At 49.2% G+C, this 20,332-nt stretch overlaps 6 protein-coding genes across 6 annotated transcripts; 3 read left to right on the top strand and 3 right to left on the bottom strand.

Annotated features, from left to right (window-relative positions):
• Positions 1–4,813: 4,813 nt before the first annotated feature.
• FTJAE_4170 (DNA-directed RNA polymerase I and III subunit RPAC1) lies at positions 4,814–6,013 on the top strand (the record flags this gene model as incomplete). Its single annotated transcript, XM_037350548.1, has 2 exons — positions 4,814–4,879; positions 4,934–6,013. The coding sequence occupies 2 exons, from the start codon at positions 4,814–4,816 to the stop codon at positions 6,011–6,013; spliced, it is 1,146 nt and encodes a 381-aa protein (XP_037208748.1).
• A 269-nt stretch (positions 6,014–6,282) lies between these two features.
• Positions 6,283–7,822, bottom strand: FTJAE_4169 (ubiquitin-activating enzyme E1 C; the record flags this gene model as incomplete). Its single annotated transcript, XM_037350546.1, has 5 exons — positions 6,283–7,355; positions 7,406–7,485; positions 7,543–7,548; positions 7,604–7,702; positions 7,773–7,822. 5 exons carry the CDS (start codon positions 7,820–7,822, stop codon positions 6,283–6,285), a joined length of 1,308 nt encoding a protein of 435 aa, XP_037208747.1.
• A 341-nt stretch (positions 7,823–8,163) lies between these two features.
• Positions 8,164–11,234, top strand: FTJAE_4168 (TEL2 involved in controlling telomere length and position effect; the record flags this gene model as incomplete). The annotated part of the gene is made up of 3 exons (XM_037350545.1): positions 8,164–9,013; positions 9,067–9,495; positions 9,547–11,234. 3 exons carry the CDS (start codon positions 8,164–8,166, stop codon positions 11,232–11,234), a joined length of 2,967 nt encoding a protein of 988 aa, XP_037208746.1.
• Positions 11,235–11,421: 187 nt separating this feature from the next.
• On the bottom strand, positions 11,422–13,938 carry FTJAE_4167 (STE STE20 YSK kinase; the record flags this gene model as incomplete). Its single annotated transcript, XM_037350544.1, has 1 exon — positions 11,422–13,938. One exon carries the CDS (start codon positions 13,936–13,938, stop codon positions 11,422–11,424), a length of 2,517 nt encoding a protein of 838 aa, XP_037208745.1.
• Positions 13,939–16,803: 2,865 nt separating this feature from the next.
• On the top strand, positions 16,804–19,353 carry FTJAE_4166 (DNA cross-link repair protein pso2 snm1; the record flags this gene model as incomplete). Its single annotated transcript, XM_037350543.1, has 1 exon — positions 16,804–19,353. One exon carries the CDS (start codon positions 16,804–16,806, stop codon positions 19,351–19,353), a length of 2,550 nt encoding a protein of 849 aa, XP_037208744.1.
• Positions 19,354–19,657: 304 nt separating this feature from the next.
• On the bottom strand, positions 19,658–20,143 carry FTJAE_4165 (small nuclear ribonucleoprotein LSM2; the record flags this gene model as incomplete). The annotated part of the gene is made up of 3 exons (XM_037350542.1): positions 19,658–19,689; positions 19,744–19,846; positions 19,916–20,143. 3 exons carry the CDS (start codon positions 20,141–20,143, stop codon positions 19,658–19,660), a joined length of 363 nt encoding a protein of 120 aa, XP_037208743.1.
• Positions 20,144–20,332: the final 189 nt, after the last annotated feature.

Raw genomic sequence — 20,332 nt, 5'->3', positions numbered from 1 at the left:
GTGGTGCTAACGCTGGTTCTGCTGCCCCTAGCACAGGGGGTGCCGTATTTGGTTCAAGCGGCTTCAGCAATACCGCAGCCACCTCTGCTCCGGCATTCGGCAAACCTAGTTCCATCGGCTTTGGGCAATCGTCCCAGCTAGGTGCGAAGAGCTCTCCTTGGGCATCAGCATCAGGTGGAGCATCAGCTGCTACTCCTGCTTTTGGACAGTCAGGATTTTCGAGCTTCGCAAACAACAGCAATACCAGTCCTTTTGGCAAGGCGGCGTCCAATTCTCCATCAAGTGCCCCGTCATCCGGGGGCTTTGCTGGCTTCGCCAGCAAGAGTGGTTTTGCTTCTGTGAATAACAATAATAGTGGCAGCGTATTTGGTAGCGGCAGTCAACCCACTGCCAGTCCTTTCGGATCCACCTCAAATACCGAAACAGCTTTCCCGGCCAAATCTGAACAATCCTCTGGCAGTCCTTTTGGGTCTACCCCTTTCAAGCTCCAGAGCTCCTTCAAGCCTGATGGATCTGCCAAGGACGACGCAGCTAAACCTAGCGGTTCTTTGTTTGGTAGCAACTTTGGGTCAGCCCTTACTGATGCGACTAACAAACCCGAAGTTACGACACCTACACCCAGGGATGAGGAAATGGACACCGCGGGAGCAACGGAGGAGACCCCTCAAGCTAAAACCAAGGACTCGCTATTCCCTGCGCAACAAAGTCCCGAGTCCACAACTCCGACTACAACACCTGCGCCATCTAAGTTCGGTTTTGCAACATCGCCAGCCCCCCAGACATCAACTTTTGGACAACCATCGAAGTTTAGCTCCACTGGTGGTGGGCTTTTTGGAAACAAGTCGGAGACACCGAAACCCAGTGGCGGTCTTTTTGGATCTCCATCGAGTACCCCTAAGCCCAGCGCAGGGCTGTTTAGTTCGACTTCTGCGACACCCAAGGCTGGTGGAACTCTTTTCGGATCGCAACAGAACACACCAAAGGCCAGTATTTTTGGAGGACAGCAGAAGCCAAGCGGCTACACGGGAATCTTTGGCCAGAAGTCGGAGTTTGCTAAGACTAGGAGCCCTGAGGCCGAGAATCCTGAAGTCAAGGTAGAAGATGACGCCCCGCTGCCTCCGGACACAACCAGCAAGGCCAGCTTTGCTGTTGGTGAATCGTCTTCCTCATCGGCGGCATCCAAGGCTGAAGCCGCCCCTCTGCCCCCAGACTTCATTCCCAAGCCTAAATCTTCCTCGTCTGCTGCTAAAGCGGCCGAGGCCTCTGACGCCCCATTGCCGCCAGACTTTGTCAATGTATCCAAACCGACAGACAAGGAATCGGCTGCCTCTGCTGCCCCCCTGCCGTCTGAATCCATCACTTCTGCAAAACCAAGATCCGTTTTTGACAAACCAGACGGTACTCCAAAGGCGCCTTCGAGCCTTTTCCCCGCCGTCGCTGGACCGCCTTCGGACGATAGTGATGACCTAGATGACGAAGACGACGACGAAGAGGAAGACGATGATGGAGAGGAAGGAGAAGGGGAAGAAGAAGATGATGATGATGGCGGGTCCGAGGGCAGTGGTATCGATGTTGCCAAGGATCTGAGCCCGACAGTTAGCAACCTTACTCCCGGATATACACCCCAAAGCTCATTTGGTGGACATGGCGGGCATGCTCTTGGAAGCCCCCGAACGAGTCAAGAAGGCTCACGACCTTTGTTTGGCGAACTCAGCCGCAACGCGCCCGTATTTCCGCGACCCAACGCGACCAGTCCCCGCTCTCCGAGTCCGGTTCGAGGGGCAGTGCCGAATAGGGTCCTCAGGTCAGAGAACATGAGATCTGTGAGTGCCCCAGGAATTGCCTCGCATCTCCTTGGACATAGGCAGTCACAGATGGGTGCTTCCATAACCAGCAGAGACGCTGGCTCGTCAGAAGACCCATTTGTAGCCCAGCATCGTAAATTTAAGGCCAAGCAGGAGGCTGCAGAAACTCAGCCATTAGTTGACGAGGATGACGACGAGGTTCAGAAGCTTCTAGCATCAGAAGTGGAAGGAAGCTTGACCCTGGATGAGTTCATTGCCCATTCAAACGTCGCTCCGCCTGCTAAGGAAAGTATCCCAAGCCAAGTCGAAGCAGTCTATCGCGATATCAATTCGATGATTGATACACTCGGTCTCAATGCGCGAACTATTAAGTCATTCATCAAGGGCCACACGGAGAGCTGCAAGCAGGGTGGACGCAGTAAAGAGGATCTTGATGACCCCGAAGACTGGGTTCTTTGCGAGATTGATGAGTTGGGAAACATCTTGGACAATGAACTGTACAATGATCTTGAGGACGGGCGAGTTCGTGACTTGGACGCTAAACTCGATGCTTGCCACGAACTTTCCAGGGATATGCATCGCCTTCGAGCTAAGCAGGAGGACTTGAAACAAATTCTTATGATCAGAACCGACCCTGACCAGGCTGAAGTAACACGATCTATGCCTCTGAGTGCGGAGCAAGCAACACAGCAGAACGAACTGCGACGCGAGTTCGCCAAGTTCTCGAAGCTCTTGGCTGATGCAGAAGAAGCCTTAACGCTGCTCAAGACAAGGATTGCATCCGCCTCTGGCGCCTCAGGCAAAGGCAAGGCAAACATTCCTACGGTTGAGGCGGTGATGCGTACTATTGGGAAGATGACGGCGATGGTTGAGAAGCGCAGCGGGGATATCGACGTTCTCGAAAACCAGCTGCGCAAAGTCAATCTCAACTCTATAAGCCGGGAAGGGTCTCCTATGGTGACACCACAGGGAAGGAGGAGCATCATGTTCTCGCCCGAAGGAACGCCCGTTAGAAATCTGCGCCATAGTTTTGCAGGCAGCATGTCTCTGGGTGCATCTATCCGAGCCACCCCCCCACGCAAGAAACTTAGTGGCTTCAGTCGAGAGGAGAAGGGTGATTTAATGGAAAAGAGAACACGACGGCAAGCGGTATTGGGCAAGCTGAAGAGCAGCGTCGAGAAGAGAGGTGTCAGTGTTTGGAATATGGAGGATATCGAATAATCAAGGACAATGACACAGGATGGACATTATCACGGCGAAACAAGACAGAACATGGTGATGAATAGGGCAAGGAGCAACCAAACAACTGTATCTTTAGATTTTAAGTAGTGTATCAATTGGTCATACCAACTACCCGTAAAACTAATGTATCCCACCCCCCCTGCGATTTGTATTCCCTTTTTGATCATGATAGTGCTCCGTAGCCAGTTCCATTGTGAGAATCGTAATTCCAGCTCAATAAAGCCATTTTGTCCTCACTATTACGACCAATTGACTTCCCTGAGGGAAAAAACACAAACACCTTTTTACTCCTCGGGTATCCTCAAACGTTGAATTTCAAGAAGACGTATGTTGTGCAAGCATTGAACTAGTGGTCAACCCGCTCAGGCTGCTGGAGCAGGCGGAGCGGCAGACCGTGGGATGGCAGACTTGGGGTCGGTGGCTGGAGCATTGTTGGAGATATCGCGAGGAATGTTTGATGGGTTAGAGTGAACACGGCAATGTTCCTTGTTCTTGTGCTCGGGGTGAGGTCGAGGAGTGTAGCTAAGGGATCACGGTCAGGTGATGGGAGTCTTCAATGAGAATCGAATCGACATACTTGACGAAGGAGAGCATCCTGAAATGTTGCTGGTGTTTCCGCGTATAAGTGGTGGATTTTGTTGACTGTGCTCTAGAGTATTTCTCAAATGCAATTGTTTGCTTTATGATTATGATACTAACAATGATGAATTGGAGAAAAGGTGGGAAGCCAACGAGTCTTATATAGCTGATATCATCTCTGATCAATTCAACTTACATACATTGTATTACAAAGGATTGGTTGGCCGGACCGGTTGTGCTCTGGTGACTGATTGACAGGACTTTGAATTGCACGTGTGACCGGCATCAACTTTGAGGACAGAGCAGGGGTTCGCCAAGGACTTTAAGTTTGACTGGAGGACATAGGCACATTACTGACGTCGTACGGGTTGCCCGGACAGGGAAGTGATGGGATCTCTCAGCGGGGGTAGAGCGTGCGCATGACCCCTGGAACGAGGAGAATGAAGTGCGCTGCAGCTGGTTTAGGGGATGATCCTAGTGTGTATGTATTGTTTATGATCACTTGGGGATGGCAATCTGGCGATGGACGACGACTGATTGGGTGCGCTGAAATGGCCAGAGGCCGGCCCGGTGAATGAACACTTCCCGACTACGGAGTAGCAGGGGCACAATCTCGGCATCCTAGACAAGAGGCAAAAGAGTCTGTCGAGAGACTCGTCTTATAAGTGAGCTTTCAAGGGGGCTATGTCTGGTTGATGCGGCGTAAATGATCCGAAGTCGCTCATCATCAGATCAGGGTTCTGGTTTTGAGAGACAAGGCTTATGAGTATTTACATGCTCTCAATAACAATTGAGGTGTTCTTCCTCATGAAAGAACCCAACGCAGGCTGCCCTCGTGCAAAGCCACCTCGACTGATTGTCACTGTTATCAGACCATGTTCTCATAACATTAAGTACGTACCTACTCCGGTTCATCGTAAGTGGGGCCTGCGGTCAACCCACCGTCGGGCACGGTCGACGGTCTTCGGAGACGAGTGGGGAAATCCACGCCGCCTCTTTCTGGCAGCCCGGGATCCACTAGCCCTTCACCTTGGAAGATCCACATTCTTCACCTTCCACTCACCGAATCTTCACCTTGGAGGGGCTTCAAAAAATTATTGTTTGCTTCGTTCAACACCGACGTCCAAACGTTTATACAACCACCACGCCTACTCACCAGTCTGCAATACATAATACCCACCACCGCAATGGCACCCACACAGCAGGCTGCGTGGAGAAAAGCTCCTACTGCAGAGGAAATTGCCAATCGTCAGGTAAACTTCAATTGAGCAATGCTGAATGCACTGTAACCTAACTTTTGCGCCCAGACTGTTGGCATTAACAAGGAAACCGTCACAAACATCACCTCGACTGATTACCCAGGCCATCACCCTGGCGAAGATCTCGCATTCACGCTCGATCGTTTCCGCGATGCGTTTTCTGTAAATTTTCACCAGAACGAACAGTTCCTCGCCTCTTTCTCTCTTGTTGGAATTGACGCTTCGCTCGCAAACGCTTTTCGACGTATTCTACTTTCCGAGATCCCCACCCTCGCTATCGAGAACGTTTATATCGAAAATAACACCTCTGTCATTCAAGACGAGGTTCTCGCCCATCGTCTTGGACTTATCCCATTCAAGGGTGGTCGTGAAGGTCTGCACAACTTCCTCAAGTGGCACAAGAAGCCAGAGGCTGGCGAGGATCCTTATGCCGGCTGCTTTGACTGGAACACGGTCCGCCTCGAGCTTAACGTGACATGCACCGTCAATGAGGACGCTTCGCCCGCTGAGAACGACCCTCTCAAAGCTTATCATAACGCCCACGTTTATGCGCGCGACATCGTCTTCGTTCCTACTGGCAAGCAGGTCGAGTACTTCAGCGGCGAGGACGCCATTGTGCCCACGAACCCAGACATCTTGATTGCCAAGCTGCGACCCCGACAGACCATTAATCTCGCCATGCATATGCACAAGGGAATTGGATCCGATCACGCCAAGTTCTCTCCTGTCGCAACAGCCTCGTACCGTCTGCTACCTACCATTACCATTACCAAGCCTATCTTGGGCGCTGATGCCGAAAAATTTGCCAAGTGCTTCCCCAAGGGTGTCATTGGCCTCGAGAAGGTTACGGCTGAGGAAGCTGCTCAGGCTGGTAGCGGTTATGAGGGCCAGGAGGGCGAGACTAAGGCCGTGGTTGTTGATGCGATGAAGGACACTGTCAGCCGAGAGGCTCTACGACACAAGGAGTTTGAGGGCAAGGTCAAGCTTGGCCGAAGGCGAGATCATTTCATCTTCTCCATCGAGAGCACAGGGCAATGGGATAGCGATGAGCTTTTTCTCGAGTCAGTTAAGCACCTCAAGCTCAAGTGCAAGAAGCTTGAGCAGCAAGTTATCAACATGGCGAGGTAGCTTACTACATCATGGAGAGATTTTGGGTCTTGTTTGGCGCAGTATCATAATTTTTGGGTTGATTTGTTTTCTGCGGTCTCTACGGTTAGACAAAAAGGAATGATACCATGACCACATCATAATATTCGTCACCCGTTTCCTCTCTGCCCCCTGAAAGGATACTCATCTAGTATTTTTTGAGTCGTCATCATGTACCTCTCATTCATTAATCCAACGCCTAAAGATGCCCGAAAGCCTGAACGCCCTTTGCTGACTACTTGGTCGAGAAATCAAGAACTTGTCTTGAACTTGAAGTAAAAGTTGAATTCAAGGGGAAACGCTGGATCAGTGACAACAACCTGCTGTCCGTCTTCGAGCCCAAGCTCTGTGAGGGACTTACTCAGGTTCGGGCGTGTCTGCTCCTCCAAGCCTGGAGGAAATTGCATGTATAGAGTCTTTCCTTCAGCACGGATTGATGGCTTCTTTAGTTGCGCTTCGGGGCGAATCGCGAATGAATCGATCAACTCCTGCAGAGTGGAGTTGGGGTTGACTTCGAGAGGGCGAGCCTGGCGTCCACAGACAGGGCAGTCGTCCTTCTTCTCATGCTTGAAGGTGTATGTATAGATGCTATCATTGCCAGAGTACATCATATAGTTTGTCTCGAATCCAAGACAAGGGGCGGAGGTTGTCGCGATTTTAAAAGCCTCGTTACAGCATGCAGCGGCGATGATAGCATTGGTGGATGCAATCGCCGGAATGATGTTCTTGATGGTTCCTTGCGTTAACGAATAGGTGACACCAGGGATGCCAAACTCTTCCGCACGAGTAAGTGCTTTTTGGAACAGCCAGGTTACATGCTCTGGGTCGTCCTTGTCAAGCTTGGGGAATGGCTTCTCTTGCTCCCAAGCAATAACGTGGGCCCATTCAATGCAGTGCTCGGGTTGTCGTGGGATTGAGGCAATAGTACACAGAGGAACAGCGGCGCGCGGGGCGTGCATATCCAGCTGGCACTCAATACATGATGTCATGGATGGGAGGATGACTCGCGCCTGTCCCTTGAAGCCTTCAGTGCCACCATCGATTAGGGGCTTTATCGCATCGGGGTCTTCAGCGTCTTCGGCAATAGAAACAAGCATGGCGTTGATCCAACGGCGGGCCTCTATGCTGTCTAGGCCGCAAATTACAAGCTGGAACTGCTTGTAAAATTCCTCGTCGAAGTCCTGGATACGGTTGTTGTGGGCTGTGATGGAGACGCCCTTGACTCTCTTTTGGACGAAAGCAGCGGCAACCTCTGCTTTGTATTTGCCAACATCATCTTTTCGGAACAAGAACTGGCGGTTGAGGTTGGAAATATCGATGGTATCTAGAGCAAGATGAGCCAGCGATCTTTGATAGAAACGACGATTCACAAACCCATGTCTATTACGTGAATGTTCCTGAATCTGGACATGGCAAGATTCTTCAGAATTTCACATCCTAGGCCTCCTGCGCCGCTGTATCACGGAAGTTAGTGAGCCGGACATTTGAGCCTCTCAAGAGAGACGACTGACATGACACTACACAAATTAGTATGGCTTTGATAGGATGTTACATGTGTACATCAACACTCACAGAACTTTGAACGTTTCAAACTGCGCCAGAAACTCTGGCGCAGTAGCATCGGGATCGGTATAAGGTCCTGCGTTACGGCGGATTTGGTCGAGATATTTCCTTGCCTTGCGGTCAGTTGTTTGTTCGTGGTTTCAAAGAGCTCCAACAGCTCCCAGCTAAAAGGTCTTACCATCGCGCGTCTTCGTAGCCGCCGGCAGCTTCCTGAGCAACACTAGCCATACTGAATATTTCCAAGGACTTTGTAGAACAATAACAACAAGCCAAATGAATGTATGAGCAAGTTTGCGGGGAGATATGTAAGATCAGAGAGTGAGTGGTCCGCAGCTTGGTTACTGAGGTAAGGTCTTAGCTCTGAGAGGATCCGTGCGTGGGGGAGGCCCGTCATTGCCTAGAGCTGGCTCGGTGAAGCTCGGTGAGGGTGGGGTCAAGGTGAGTAATGCTTTCGAGCACCTAAACCTAAGTAAACGCCGGACAACAATGTAATACCTTATCAAGCTTTCAAAGTTCAAACAGCATGACATTTGGTGGACAAATCGCCAGATTAAACTGCACAGACTAGGATGGACGACCTTCTCACTCCTGTGAGCACAACCTACCTCAAACCTCGGAATGAGCCTGAGCCACTTTTCACAGAGGTTAGGCCAGCTTCTACCCAGAAGAAACCAGCCAGCATCAGTGACAAGTCGACGGCTGATGAAATTATCGATGCATTAAAAAGCCAACCAGACTACGATACACTTATTTCGGTACTGAATGTTCTAAATAACCCAAAATCTGCGCCAAGTAACTTCTCATTCTCAACACCCAGTCCTAAAAGTGCATCTATCGTCCATTTGCTGGCCTCGGAGATCGCATCAAATTACTGGACACTTTTACTTGAGGGAAACATCGAAGATAATACAAAGGGCAAAACAGAACTTCCACGAGATGCGGATCTTTTTATCGGCTGTCTACGCAGTCTGACAGGTCTTAACGCTGTCATCACACAACTGCGGGTTCTCATTCAAGAGTCACGGCAAGGAGGGAAGGAAAAGAAGAGAGTAGACTTATCAATCAACGTCGGCATTCTGTTGAGTATTCTATCTTCCATTATTGGTAGTGCTCAGTCAATCTCTGCGATATGGAGCTCATCGACCAAAGGAATCTCCAGTGCCGCGCTGCAAAGAGTTCAGTGTCAGAAACTTGCATCAATTCTCTCAAACGGTCAAATTGTGTCAATCGCAGCGGAAGCTTTAGAAGTCATGGGACGCGATCAAGTCGGCGACGAGGTTCACTGGATTACTGACGGACTAAAATATAGTAGATGGCTGGGAAATGCTATTGTGTCATGGGTTCATTCATCGCCTGAACCCGATGGCATGGCCTTCGCGTGTGAGTTGTTCCAGAAGTCGCTGTCGCTGCAACATTCAGGTAAGACACATAAGAAATCCATTTACTGATACTTGCTGATGCTTATGCCGCAGAAAATCTTATCAAAATCGCAATCGACGGACTTCTTCTTTCTAAAAGAAACTCAACTTCAACATTCATCCAACTTGCTCTCAGCCAACATCGAACCTCTAGGAAGGTATTCCATATTTTACTTCAGCACCTCTCACAGAAATACCTGAATCGTCTGAGCCTGGAAGACACACACCCTGACGACAAGGTTTCTGCCGTTGCTGGGCTTCTCATGGAAGTCGCGTTGAACGACGAAACGAGAAGAGATGTTCTTATCAACTGGTGTGCATCTTCATCAGGTGCTGGTGTTGGCGATGGAGTAGGTATTCGCAGAGCTGTCGTAGCTGCACTCGCACGAGACCGAGAAGCGATCACTACAGTACTGGAGAAAAGCATTGCACAATTCGGAGATGACCTGTACATGAGGCATTCGGCAATGCTTCAGCAAGATGGTAACGACTGTCCCCAGGCAATTCATCTAGATACTTGCTGACATTTTGTAGCGCATACCCAAATCCTGCTCCTTGCCGCTGGCTACGTACACAGAGTTTCTCCAATGAAATTGACGTTGCTCATGCGAGTAGGCACATACATGAACGCCATCTCCAATCGCATTGGTTCCACACAACTCAGAGCTCAGTTTCTGGGGTTGGTAGTTGGGGAATCGTTGTCTGCTTTGATCGATGATAAGAAGCAGAGGCTCGATTTCAAGATGGAACAGACAGAAACAGAGGAAGCGCAGCAATTGAAGGGTCTAACCAAGGTCTCTGACCCTGTTGGCCCTATCGACCCTATCCTTTTCGACCACGCAAATGAGACTGTCCCTCAGAAGCGAAAGTCTTCAACGCCAAGCGAGGCTCTTCAAAAGAAATCCAAGCAAAAGAAGAAGCCTGTTGTTACCGAAGCCAAGCCAAAAGCCATCATCGAGGAGATTGATTCCTCAGAAGAGGACGACGATCTCGCCCCTTACCCGAAGGACTCTGACCCTGAAGACTCGGATGATGACGCAACACTTGTACAACGCAACAAGCCCAAACCGCCAGTTTATATCAGAGATCTCATATCGTATTTCAGAGACTCGGAGTCATACGACAAACAGGTGCTCGCTTTACAGACGGCTCCAATTCTCATCAGACGCAAGGCCAATTATGGAGCAGAGGTGAGTTTCCACGCTGACGAGTTGGCTGGGCTTTTGGTGGGTATACAAGACAAGTTTGAGATCGAAAATTTTGATGATTTGCGGTTGCACGGCATGGTAGCGCTTGTTGTCTCTCAACCTAAGACTATGGCCCCATGGTTTGCTCGAACTTTCTTCGAGGGCGACTATTCCCTCCACCAACGGACATCAATACTCATCACGTTGGGCCTGTCAGCCCGAGAACTGGCGGGTTTCGAAGTATCTCAGCACCAGTCGGCTGCTGCCTTCCCCTCAAAGCGACTACCTGAGAAGATGGAGCAACTTTTCATCGGCTCGGGAAATGACAGCAGCACCCTACCGTCGTCTCAGCTGAAAGCACTACCATCAACTGCTCTTGAGAATATCTCACAGTCGCTGACATCTTCATTCCTTGCCCCGCTTGCTGCAGATGCAGCCGATGCCAACACAGGCCCTGACGTTTTGAAGCTTCAAAGCTTCACGGCCCGCTACAAGTCCAAGTCTATTTCCAAACCTCGTATGCGTGCTATTCCCAATACGACTGCCGCTTTGCTTGCGACGTCCTTCTTCTCCCCACTCACAGCGCATTTCCAGGTCGCGCTCCGTTCTGCCAAACCAATCATACTCAACCATGCACTTCTGGCACTCTACCTACAGACGTTAGGCATTGTTGTTCACGCCGCTGGGCCTTCCACACTTTCGCTGCCACAGTTAACTGCGGAGCTATGGGATCTGCTTCTGGGCGTTCGTGTACATGTTTTTGGCGATCTCGGCGCCATGAAAGGGTGGCTCGTGGCTATGGCGTCCCTGCTGGAAGTGAATGGCGGCGACATGCGTCGGCTTTGTGAAACCCAAGGCAGAGAGGTGATGGAGACAAGAGAATGGGTCGCAATGGTGTTCGAGAAGACTAGAGGAGAGGATGGTGGAGAGGAGAACGAGGTCAAAATGCTGGCGGCAGGAGTTCTGATCAGGCTGGGAGAGGCTATCGAAAGGTACCAAGCTTTGCTAATGGGAGACCTGGTTGGATTCCAATAAGCTAAATGCAAGAGCTTGGTCAATAAGGGAAAATTTTGAACATTCTATTCATGGTTTATTATGATCATATATTGTATTGCACAATATCCAACTTTTAACCGATTGTCAATGTAACGGGAAGCCATTTCCAAACGCCAAGATCATGCGAGGTTATATTACTAGTTCCCATATACATTCGTGAACGTCTTCAAGGGGTCTCAATAGACTCCATCCTTGTTGTGCTCGCTCTTCGAAGCGGAAGACCGGACAAGTATGTATTCGCGTGGCTGAGATGATCACTTAGGCTCATGGCCATGCGTCGAAGCTCCTCCTTGACATGTTCTGATGAGGCCTGGCCTTCCATAACTTGGGGTGAGGGTGCAGTAGGTGCAGGTGGGAGGGATGGCTGTTGTTGTTGATAAGATCGAGGGTACTCATCCCGAACTGGTGACCGATCTAGTTGAGGCTGAAGTGGAGGAGGTTGAAGTTCAGGGGCGGCAAGCGTTTGAGTAAAAGATTCAGGGTCAGTATCGGCGAACTCGCTAAGGGAGTAGGGCCTTTCACTCGGGGTGCTCCCGTCGGTCTGGGAAGATTGGGGTTGTCCCTGGGGTTGATACAGGGGAACCTGTGTTTGCTGATAGGACATCTGAGGATCGTGTCGCTGGGTGTTATTCAGCGAAAGGTCCGCAACGGCATTTGCAAACTCAGAATCATCAGATACATAGATGGATGGCTCTCGTATACCGTTGGGCATAAGGTAAAGAGAGGCGTGCTTTTCTAGCTGGAAAGGATCAGCCCCTCCTAACTCCGAGCCAGCCAAGGATCCTACGTCCGAGTGTGATGTAGACGGCCTTGTATAGTCGCTCATAGGAATGGGATCAGCTAGACCCATGTCCAAGTCAATGAGACTGCCTGATGACGCTCGGTTGTTGACTGGTGAGGGAACCGCAAGGTCATTGAACTGCGCCGAAGGCTGGATTGGCTCTGTCGGAGGGTGGATCAGGCGGCTGGTACTTGGCCCTTGGTCATCGTTGAACGGAAATCTGAACATTTCCGGGTTTGCTGAGGCGGGAGGGGCCATGGAAGGGAACTTCCAATCTCGTGTTCTGCGGTTATTGTTCATCATATCTGCTGGGTCACTAAGTGGTGGTTTGTTATAGGAGACATCTCCAAAGTCATAGTCGGTCGATGCCCTGGGATCTCCAGCTCTAATTGTGTTCAGGTCAACAAATTCGGAGAGATTGCTACCATCTAGGGACATGTCAAGATCGATCAGGGATTCTCTCACTCCAGGAGACTGAGATGAGTCGTCTCTTAGAGGTAAATCCGACGCAGGAGGCGGGGGTGGAGGGGTGAAATCGGCAGCAGGCGGAGGAAACGGACGGCCATAATATGCTCGTGAGTTGTCCTCGTAGTTCGATATCGTATTTGGGTCAAATAGCTTTTCCAGTGGTGCCTTGACGGAAGGAAGGTGAGGTGGCGGACGTCGACGTGATTTTGGCTTTTGGGTTCTAGAAGCATCGTCGTATTCATCCTGCTTGAAGTCGACGTTGGAGCCATAGACATCAAACACAGCTTGAGCGTCGCCAGTTTGGAGCACCTGTTGATCGAACGCAGCGGTTGTGCTGAAGTTCCACTCATCATTGTCCAAGGCCAAGTTAGCGAGGTCAGATGGCCCCTGGGCTCCTCCCGCGGAGAAGAGGGACTTGCGAACACCACCTTGAGCTTCCCACAACTTGTAGCCTCTAACCAAGTGTGCCAAGCTCGAAGCAGGATAAGCATCCTGCGTGTTGAATATGTAACGGTGTCTCTGGATTTGTTCAATTGGTGGGCGTTTCTTAGGGTCGTCAACCAAGCAGTACGCCACGAGGTCTTTCAACCCTTGGGAATATCGGTCGCCATCAAGTCGAGGAATGTGTTGTTTGAGGTATGAGCCTAGTCTGTTGAAGTCCATCATGCCTGCAGCTACGCTTGGTGGTAGACCCGATGCAATTTCATAGACCATGGCGCCAAAAGCCCATATATCCACCTCAGTACCATAAGACGCCGCAGGGTCGAACAGTTCCGGGGCCATCCAATGGGGTGTACCAATGACTGTTGAGCGCTTGTCAAATTTGGTTTCAATAACACCAGCAACTCCAAAGTCACAAAGCTGGACGTTTCCTTCCTCCGTGACCAAGATATTGGCACACTTGATGTCTCTGTGGATAATACCCTGACCATGAACCCAGTAGACAGCTTCGGCCACTTCGCGCAAAATTGGAATAATCCATTTTTCCTGAAGGCCACCCGGTGAGGTTGGTTTCATGAGGGTAGCCACGCTGCCTCCAGCGCAATATTCTGTAATCATCCACATGGACTGCCCGACAGGAAGAGCATCGATAACATGATTGATGTTCTTGGCGCCACTATTGCTGAGCAGTTGCAGGGCACTGATTTCCTTGAGCAAGTCGCTATATGTATCGGCGAGTTTCGGGTTAACTGTGTCACTCTCTTCAATATCGATGATTTTGACGGCAACCAGCTGATTCGTTGTTAGAGAGGTGGCCTTGTAGACCCGGCCAAAACTGCCTTTGCCAATGAGCTCTGAAAGTCGATACTGTGGAGGATCCTTTCCGACTTTTGAGCACTGCTCGGCAACCACTTTTTGCATTTTCTTTGCATCTTCAATCGCTTTCTGCTTTGTAACCGAAAAATCCGGCCCTCTGACTTGGAGCGACGACATAATGATGAATGTTGTGAGGCCTGTCTCGGGTTACTTAGCAGGGGATGTGTAACTAAGCTAAGATCGCTTGAGCTTGTTATGCCTGGTTGGTTTACTTCATGGTAGCCTGGGCATGTGATGCATGTGAACGAAGATGCAGATTGCGCTGAGTGCAAGCTAGCAGAAAGAAGGGGAGGTTTGATGCCTAGAGGCGAGCCTTTTTCTTTTTCTTTTGGCGATGTCGAAAGCGTTGAAGGAATTGGGTTTGTTGTAACATTCAATGTTGCATATTTGGAAAGGGGCCCTTGACGCTTTCCCCAAGTTACAGGTTACGGTGGTAGCCAATGAGCGGACTTGACAACGCTGTTGTGGGGCAGACGCGAGTGGCTCATGCGAAAGACAGCCTCAACTCCAATTCCCTTCAGTTCGAGCTGTGTTGGCGTTAGCGGCCAATTGCAATCATGATACGATAATGAAACAAGAACTGTTACATTCCCAGTCAAAGACAAATTCTTTTTTGAAGGCCAATTCTCATAAGCAATTTATTATCCTTTAAAATACCCTTCAGTTGTGTGCCTGACGTTTGTCCTTATCTCGATTTCTTTCATCGTTATTGCTGAGTCGGTTTCTTCTTCACCTTGGTCAGGATAAAGCAGTTTGCATTCCGACAGTAATGATATTGAAGATTTCTACATTCCCAGAACACACAATATCTCTTTGCGGTTATATCCATCAACAATTCAGGCAAGACGACTCACTTCAGCAGCCATGGTGTTTCAGACAACCGCCCAGATACAGCACACGTCGCCTATCTCCTCGACTACTGCAACCCCAAAAGCCATAGAGATGCTCCACGACCATGTTTTTTTCCTACATTGTAATCCTTATATGTCCAAATTCGAAGTTATGCCCACTCCGGATCCTCCTCCATCGGTTCCTGACACACTTGAGGTCAAACCTATCGCAGCACCAGACTGTTATTCAGTAACAGACCGGATTCATACATTACCAGCAGGGCTCTGGGATTCCGATGTCATTAGTTCATATGAGTTTTTTGACCTGGAAAGCGGTGTGTTTGTGAGAACGCGAGGGCCAATGGGTCTGGTACTTGAGACTGTTTGGAAGATTGAAGAATCTGAGGGTGGAAACCTGGAGATCGTGGAGCAGGTGTCTATTACATGCTCTAGGCTGATAATGGGTATGATCAAAAGCTCATGTGAGGCTGGATGGAAAGGGGTTCATGGAAAGATGCTTGAGAGGATAGCAGAGTCTTCATAAGCAAATACTTTCACCAATACCAATACCCTGAGAACAATAATTAGACGGCAATCCGGGTCATGGCTCTGAAATATGCCGATATTGTACTGGGAGCTGTTTCCTCCCAAGGACGTGTCTTCAATGTTCACCAACAATGCTGCCAGGCCTCACGGAGCAAGAAAATACCAGACCTTCTGATAGGGTGTTCAAATAAACTTAGCAAAGTGTATTCTAAGTCTATACTACCTTAAACTTATCCTAAACTTATACTAAAGTCACCTAAGTTATTTTGTCACTTAGGATCAAGGCCCTGAGTTTTCTTTCCGACCTGAGTTCACGACAGATGTAGTGCCTACCTTATGCCCTTGCAGAAATCATAGGTGCCTAGCTTAAGGAGAAGTATGCGTTCCAGTCTTATTCTCGCTTCCCTCACATAAGCATTATCCCAGGCAACAGTCGTAAACTTCAGCCCCAAGCAGGCAACAACAGGAACCTAACAGTCCAAGTGAGTTGTAACCTTTTCTTGGATTGGCCGCGTACCAAAGTGGCAAAGCCAGCTCATTGATTATACCAGTACCTTAGGTTGCAGCCAAGCTCTTGCCTAAATGACTTTACCCTCGTGAGTCATTCTCGAAGTTTAACCTCAGTCTCAAGGTCATCATGATGATGCCGGCCAGGTATAAAAGCAGCGCCTTCTCCCAATATCGCTTTCTCTTTTTCCTTTCTTCTTCTTCTTCACTTCTCCTTTGCCATCAGGCTTGGATCAAAGTGTAGTAACTGTTCTTGTTGAGGCTAACCCCTCAACACGGGTCATACACTGGCTCGATACTGTTCTGATTTTTGGTTTATTGGCGATGGCTCAATGGCGCTTGCGTGGTTGACTCGTTACCCGAGTGTCCTTGGTATTACACTGTCTCCAAGTGATGCGCACATGTTTGTGTATATCAGTACATTCATCATTATGCTTTCATTGCATCTTGGCTGGTATATCCAGCGGTGCGAAGAAGGCGACTTCTCCTGCAGATCAATATCGTATTACTTTACATTCAGAGCAGCCAAAGTTCTGGAGAAAGAGCTGTGACGGGTTGTGGCACATTTGTCACAACCAAACTTTTATAAACCAGGTTTGGATCCATGTCGAAGCAGCTCAACCCTTGCGGTTTGTTTGTTGAGGGAGAACAGCACAGGTGCATGCCTTAATTTGGGAAATAAAGAATGAATTTGAACTGAAATCTCGTGACATGCTGCACTAGAAGAAAAGTGTAGCCGTAATTCTTGAGATAACACTGCGGTTATAAACATAGGTAGGTAGTGCCTTTGGTAGGTTAGGTAGTCCGACAGTCCGAGACCTACCTAGGTAGGCACACATGGATTTGCTCTCTACTATCGTCACGTGATCGCGCGACACCCACTTTGCCACCCTTCGCGCTTTCGCGTTAATAAGAGGTTCAAAGCATCCCACTTCATTTTTGGTTGGCTGCTGATTTTCCAGGACATCTTCGCATGCTTTCTTTGACTTCTGTTCATTGGCTTGATTGACAACTAAAGGACCAGAACTTTTTTTTTTTTTTTTCAGTCCCTCAATCGCCAAAGACAAAGCCAATACTCACTGTTTCATTGGCTATCATCATGGTGGCACCGAAAAAGTCCAGCCAGTCTCATACACCGAAGAAGACTATCTCACATTTGCCTAAAAAGCCAGTCAAGGCCAATCAAAGTATCCTTAGCTTTTTTAGGAAGGCTGAAAAACATGAGGCCTCTCTGTTTCTTGGGGCTGCACCGGACCCTATTGAGCACGAAGATCTCTACACTGCCGATGACGCCGACGACTCGGTCCGATGCAACGAGGCTGAATCACCCTACAAAAAGAGGAAACTGAGCGAAGAGCCCGAACAATTGCCCAAGATCAAAGTCTCGGTAAAAGCTGAGCAGGTGGCCAGGGCTGAAGACCGATCCTCACCCGCAAAGTATGATGGCGAAACATCACGCAAGTCAACAAAATCCAAAATCAAGACTCCATTCGTAATGGATTCGGATAGTGAGGATGAGCCTGAGGACGATATTGCGGCCACAAACAACAAGCCTGAAAAGAATGGCCAATGTACGGAGCTTTCCCCACAAAACGAGGTCCAGACGGACGGTTTTACTAAGATCCATGAAAAGAAGGAAGCAGATATTACCACACAAGCCTTGAAACGGGAAGACTCAACATACCAACAATTCGACGATCTCGGAGAAATAGTAGACGAGGAGTTCCCGGACCTGGCCGATCTCGAAGGGGAGGAAATGCGAGTAATGCGTTACATGAGAGAGCAAGCTAGGTTAGAAGCGGAGGAAGCTGGTATTTCCAGCGAAGACCTGGCCGATGACCCCCTTGATAATGATCATATGGCAGAGTGTTGTCCCATATGTAGCGGGAGCCTGGCAGGGGTCTCCATAGATGAAGCAACACGGCATGTTAATTCCTGTCTTGACGGACACCCGATCCCGTTGCCGAAACCGGAGCAAACAACACCAAAACAAATCAAGTCGGAAAACCCAATTTCAGCGATTCCTGTCTCGACCCCTGAGGTCCCTTCGGCCGACGTCAGCAGAAGATTTGCACGGGCTGCTGTCCCCAGGCCCGGTCAAGCGAACCCTTTCGAAGTTATAAGTTCTGGCCCGGCACCAAAGTCTGCTTTCTCGAAGCTCATGTCCAATAATGCTGAGGATTCAGCATGGCAAGAGGCTGCTGCTGCTGAGCACGCTTCCCGAGGAAAGCAAGCGTATGAGAGGACGTGCCCTTTCTACAAGATCATGCCCGGATTTTCTATTTGCGTAGACGCTTTCCGGTATGGCGCCGTCCAGGGTTGCAAAGCATATTTCTTGAGTCACTTTCATAGTGACCACTATATCGGCCTTACAGCAAGATGGTGTCACGGCCCTATATACTGCAGCAAGGTCACGGGCAGCCTTGTTAGAAATCAACTTCGTACAGCGACAAAATGGGTTGTCGAGCTTGAATTTGACAAATCCTACGACATACCAGGGACAGAAGGCGCGAAAGTAACGATGATACCAGCAAATCATTGTCCGGGAAGCTCTCTCTTCCTTTTTGAAAAGACTATGAAGCAAGGCCCCAACAGCCGTGTTCAACGCATATTACACTGCGGAGACTTCCGAGCTTGCCCTGCTCATGTCAGGCATCCTCTTCTCAAGCCAGAGACTATCGACGCGATCTCTGGAAAGTCCAAGCAACAAAAGATTGATATCTGCTATTTGGACACTACGTATCTCAATCCACGATATTCCTTCCCGCCCCAGAATGATGTTATCAAGGCCTGCGCCGATCTTTGTGGCTCATTGTCTCCTGATCCCAACTGCAAAGACGATATTTGGGAAAAGGCTAGCGGTCAAGGAACTCCAGCAGTCAGCAAGTTCTTCCCAAACACAAAACCGAATGAGAACGCAAAAGTGGACACCAAAAAGAAACACCCTCAACGGCTGCTCGTAATTTGCGGGACGTACTCTATTGGAAAAGAACGCATATGCATCTCCATCGCTAAAGCACTCAAGTCCAAAATCTTTGCATCACCTGGCAAGATCAAGATCTGCAAACAGCTGGACGACCCAGAGCTCACGGCACTCCTTACATCTGATCCCCTCGAGGCACAGGTGCATATGCAGATGTTGATGGAGATTCGTGCAGAAACTCTTCAGGAATACCTAAACAGCTATAAGCCGTACTTTAGTCGTATTGTAGGACTTCGACCAAGTGGTTGGAACTTCCGACCAGCCGGCAAAACCATTGGTGCGAACACACCACCTGGCAGCATTCATACTCAGCAGATCCTTCACGACAAGGGCTGGCGAACACGATTTGGATATAAAGATTTTATTCCACAGAGAGGCAGTACCAAGGAAGCCATGTGCTTTGGGGTTCCTTACTCAGAACACAGTAGCTTCCGAGAGCTCGCCATGTTTGTTATGAGCTTGAGAATAGAGAAAGTCATTCCAACAGTCAACGTAGGGAGTGAGCAGTCAAGAAAGCGCATGAAGGGTTGGATAGACCGCTGGCTTTCAGAAAGAAGACGGGCTGGATTGGTGATGCCACTCATTGAAGGTCAAGACGATGATATGGTGTCGGAGCAGGAACTCTGGGATGGCAAACCTGGTAAAGCCGGCGGAGCATTCTGGTGATCGACTATGATGTGAAGCGATTTGTGCATTATTCTCTTGAGCGGGAGTTCCATCTTATGACCGTTAATTTTTAGATACCATGCTGACCGATCAACGTCGTCAATCGTTTCATGACTCTCTGTTCTGTATAATGTTTAGATGGGAAAGGAGCATTTAGTCATCCGCATCAGAAGCAAACGCCTCATGAATTCTCTCTGGTGATCATCCCGGTTTCGACGTAATTATCATTCTTTCCGTTTACCACAATAGTAAGAGTCAACTCCGAAAAGGTTTATCTCGCCTCTCATCCATCGCCTTGAACAGCTCATTTCGCCTTGGCTTGCTGAGCTGCCGCTTCTGTAACACATGTGTTAGTATACCGTGTTGACTTTCTTTAAGAACGCAACTTACCCCTCCGTGTAGCATCCTCCAGCAGCTGTGTGTCAACTGACGCGCCGGGAAGATGAACGTATCTCACAACTGAGCCTCGGATAAAGACGTTCTTGACAGAGCTCTGTGATAATTTTAAGTCAGATATCAAGTTTCTTTTAAAACGCCTAGGACAAGGGTATAGTCGACATACAAGATGAGGGTACTTGAGCTCCTCAACAACCTGGATGTCATCGAGCTTGATGTTGAGGTACTGATCCACGCTCTTGAGAATTCCCTTTAGTTGAATGTCGTTCTTGAGCTCTACAGTGACCTCATTGTCGATGAGTGTCTTGAAAAAGCTGTATGAATAGCGTGTCAGTTTGCGAACAAGGGCGTTAACCACATAGAAGATAGTTCGATGGTACCTGAAAAAGAGCATGCTGTCGGTAGCTTTTTCGCGCTTGAGGCTTCACGCAAGATAAACCGACTATGTTTTGGGGTTCACGAGTGTTCTTCTTGTAGTTTCAATCGGTTTTGTTTCTCGAGCGAGTTTCTGTATCGAGGCAGGCGCTTAGATGTTTGTTTGGTGGTGCAAGATCTCCATCATGATAGCGTCTACAGTCAAGGC

The sequence above is a fragment of the Fusarium tjaetaba genome (assembly GCF_013396195.1).
Source record: "Fusarium tjaetaba strain NRRL 66243 chromosome Unknown NRRL66243_c0000078, whole genome shotgun sequence".
In the NCBI taxonomy this organism is placed as follows: Eukaryota; Fungi; Ascomycota; class Sordariomycetes; order Hypocreales; family Nectriaceae; genus Fusarium; species Fusarium tjaetaba.
The sequence above is the reverse complement of the archived record's forward strand: the minus strand, read 5'-3'. Positions and strand labels throughout refer to the sequence as shown.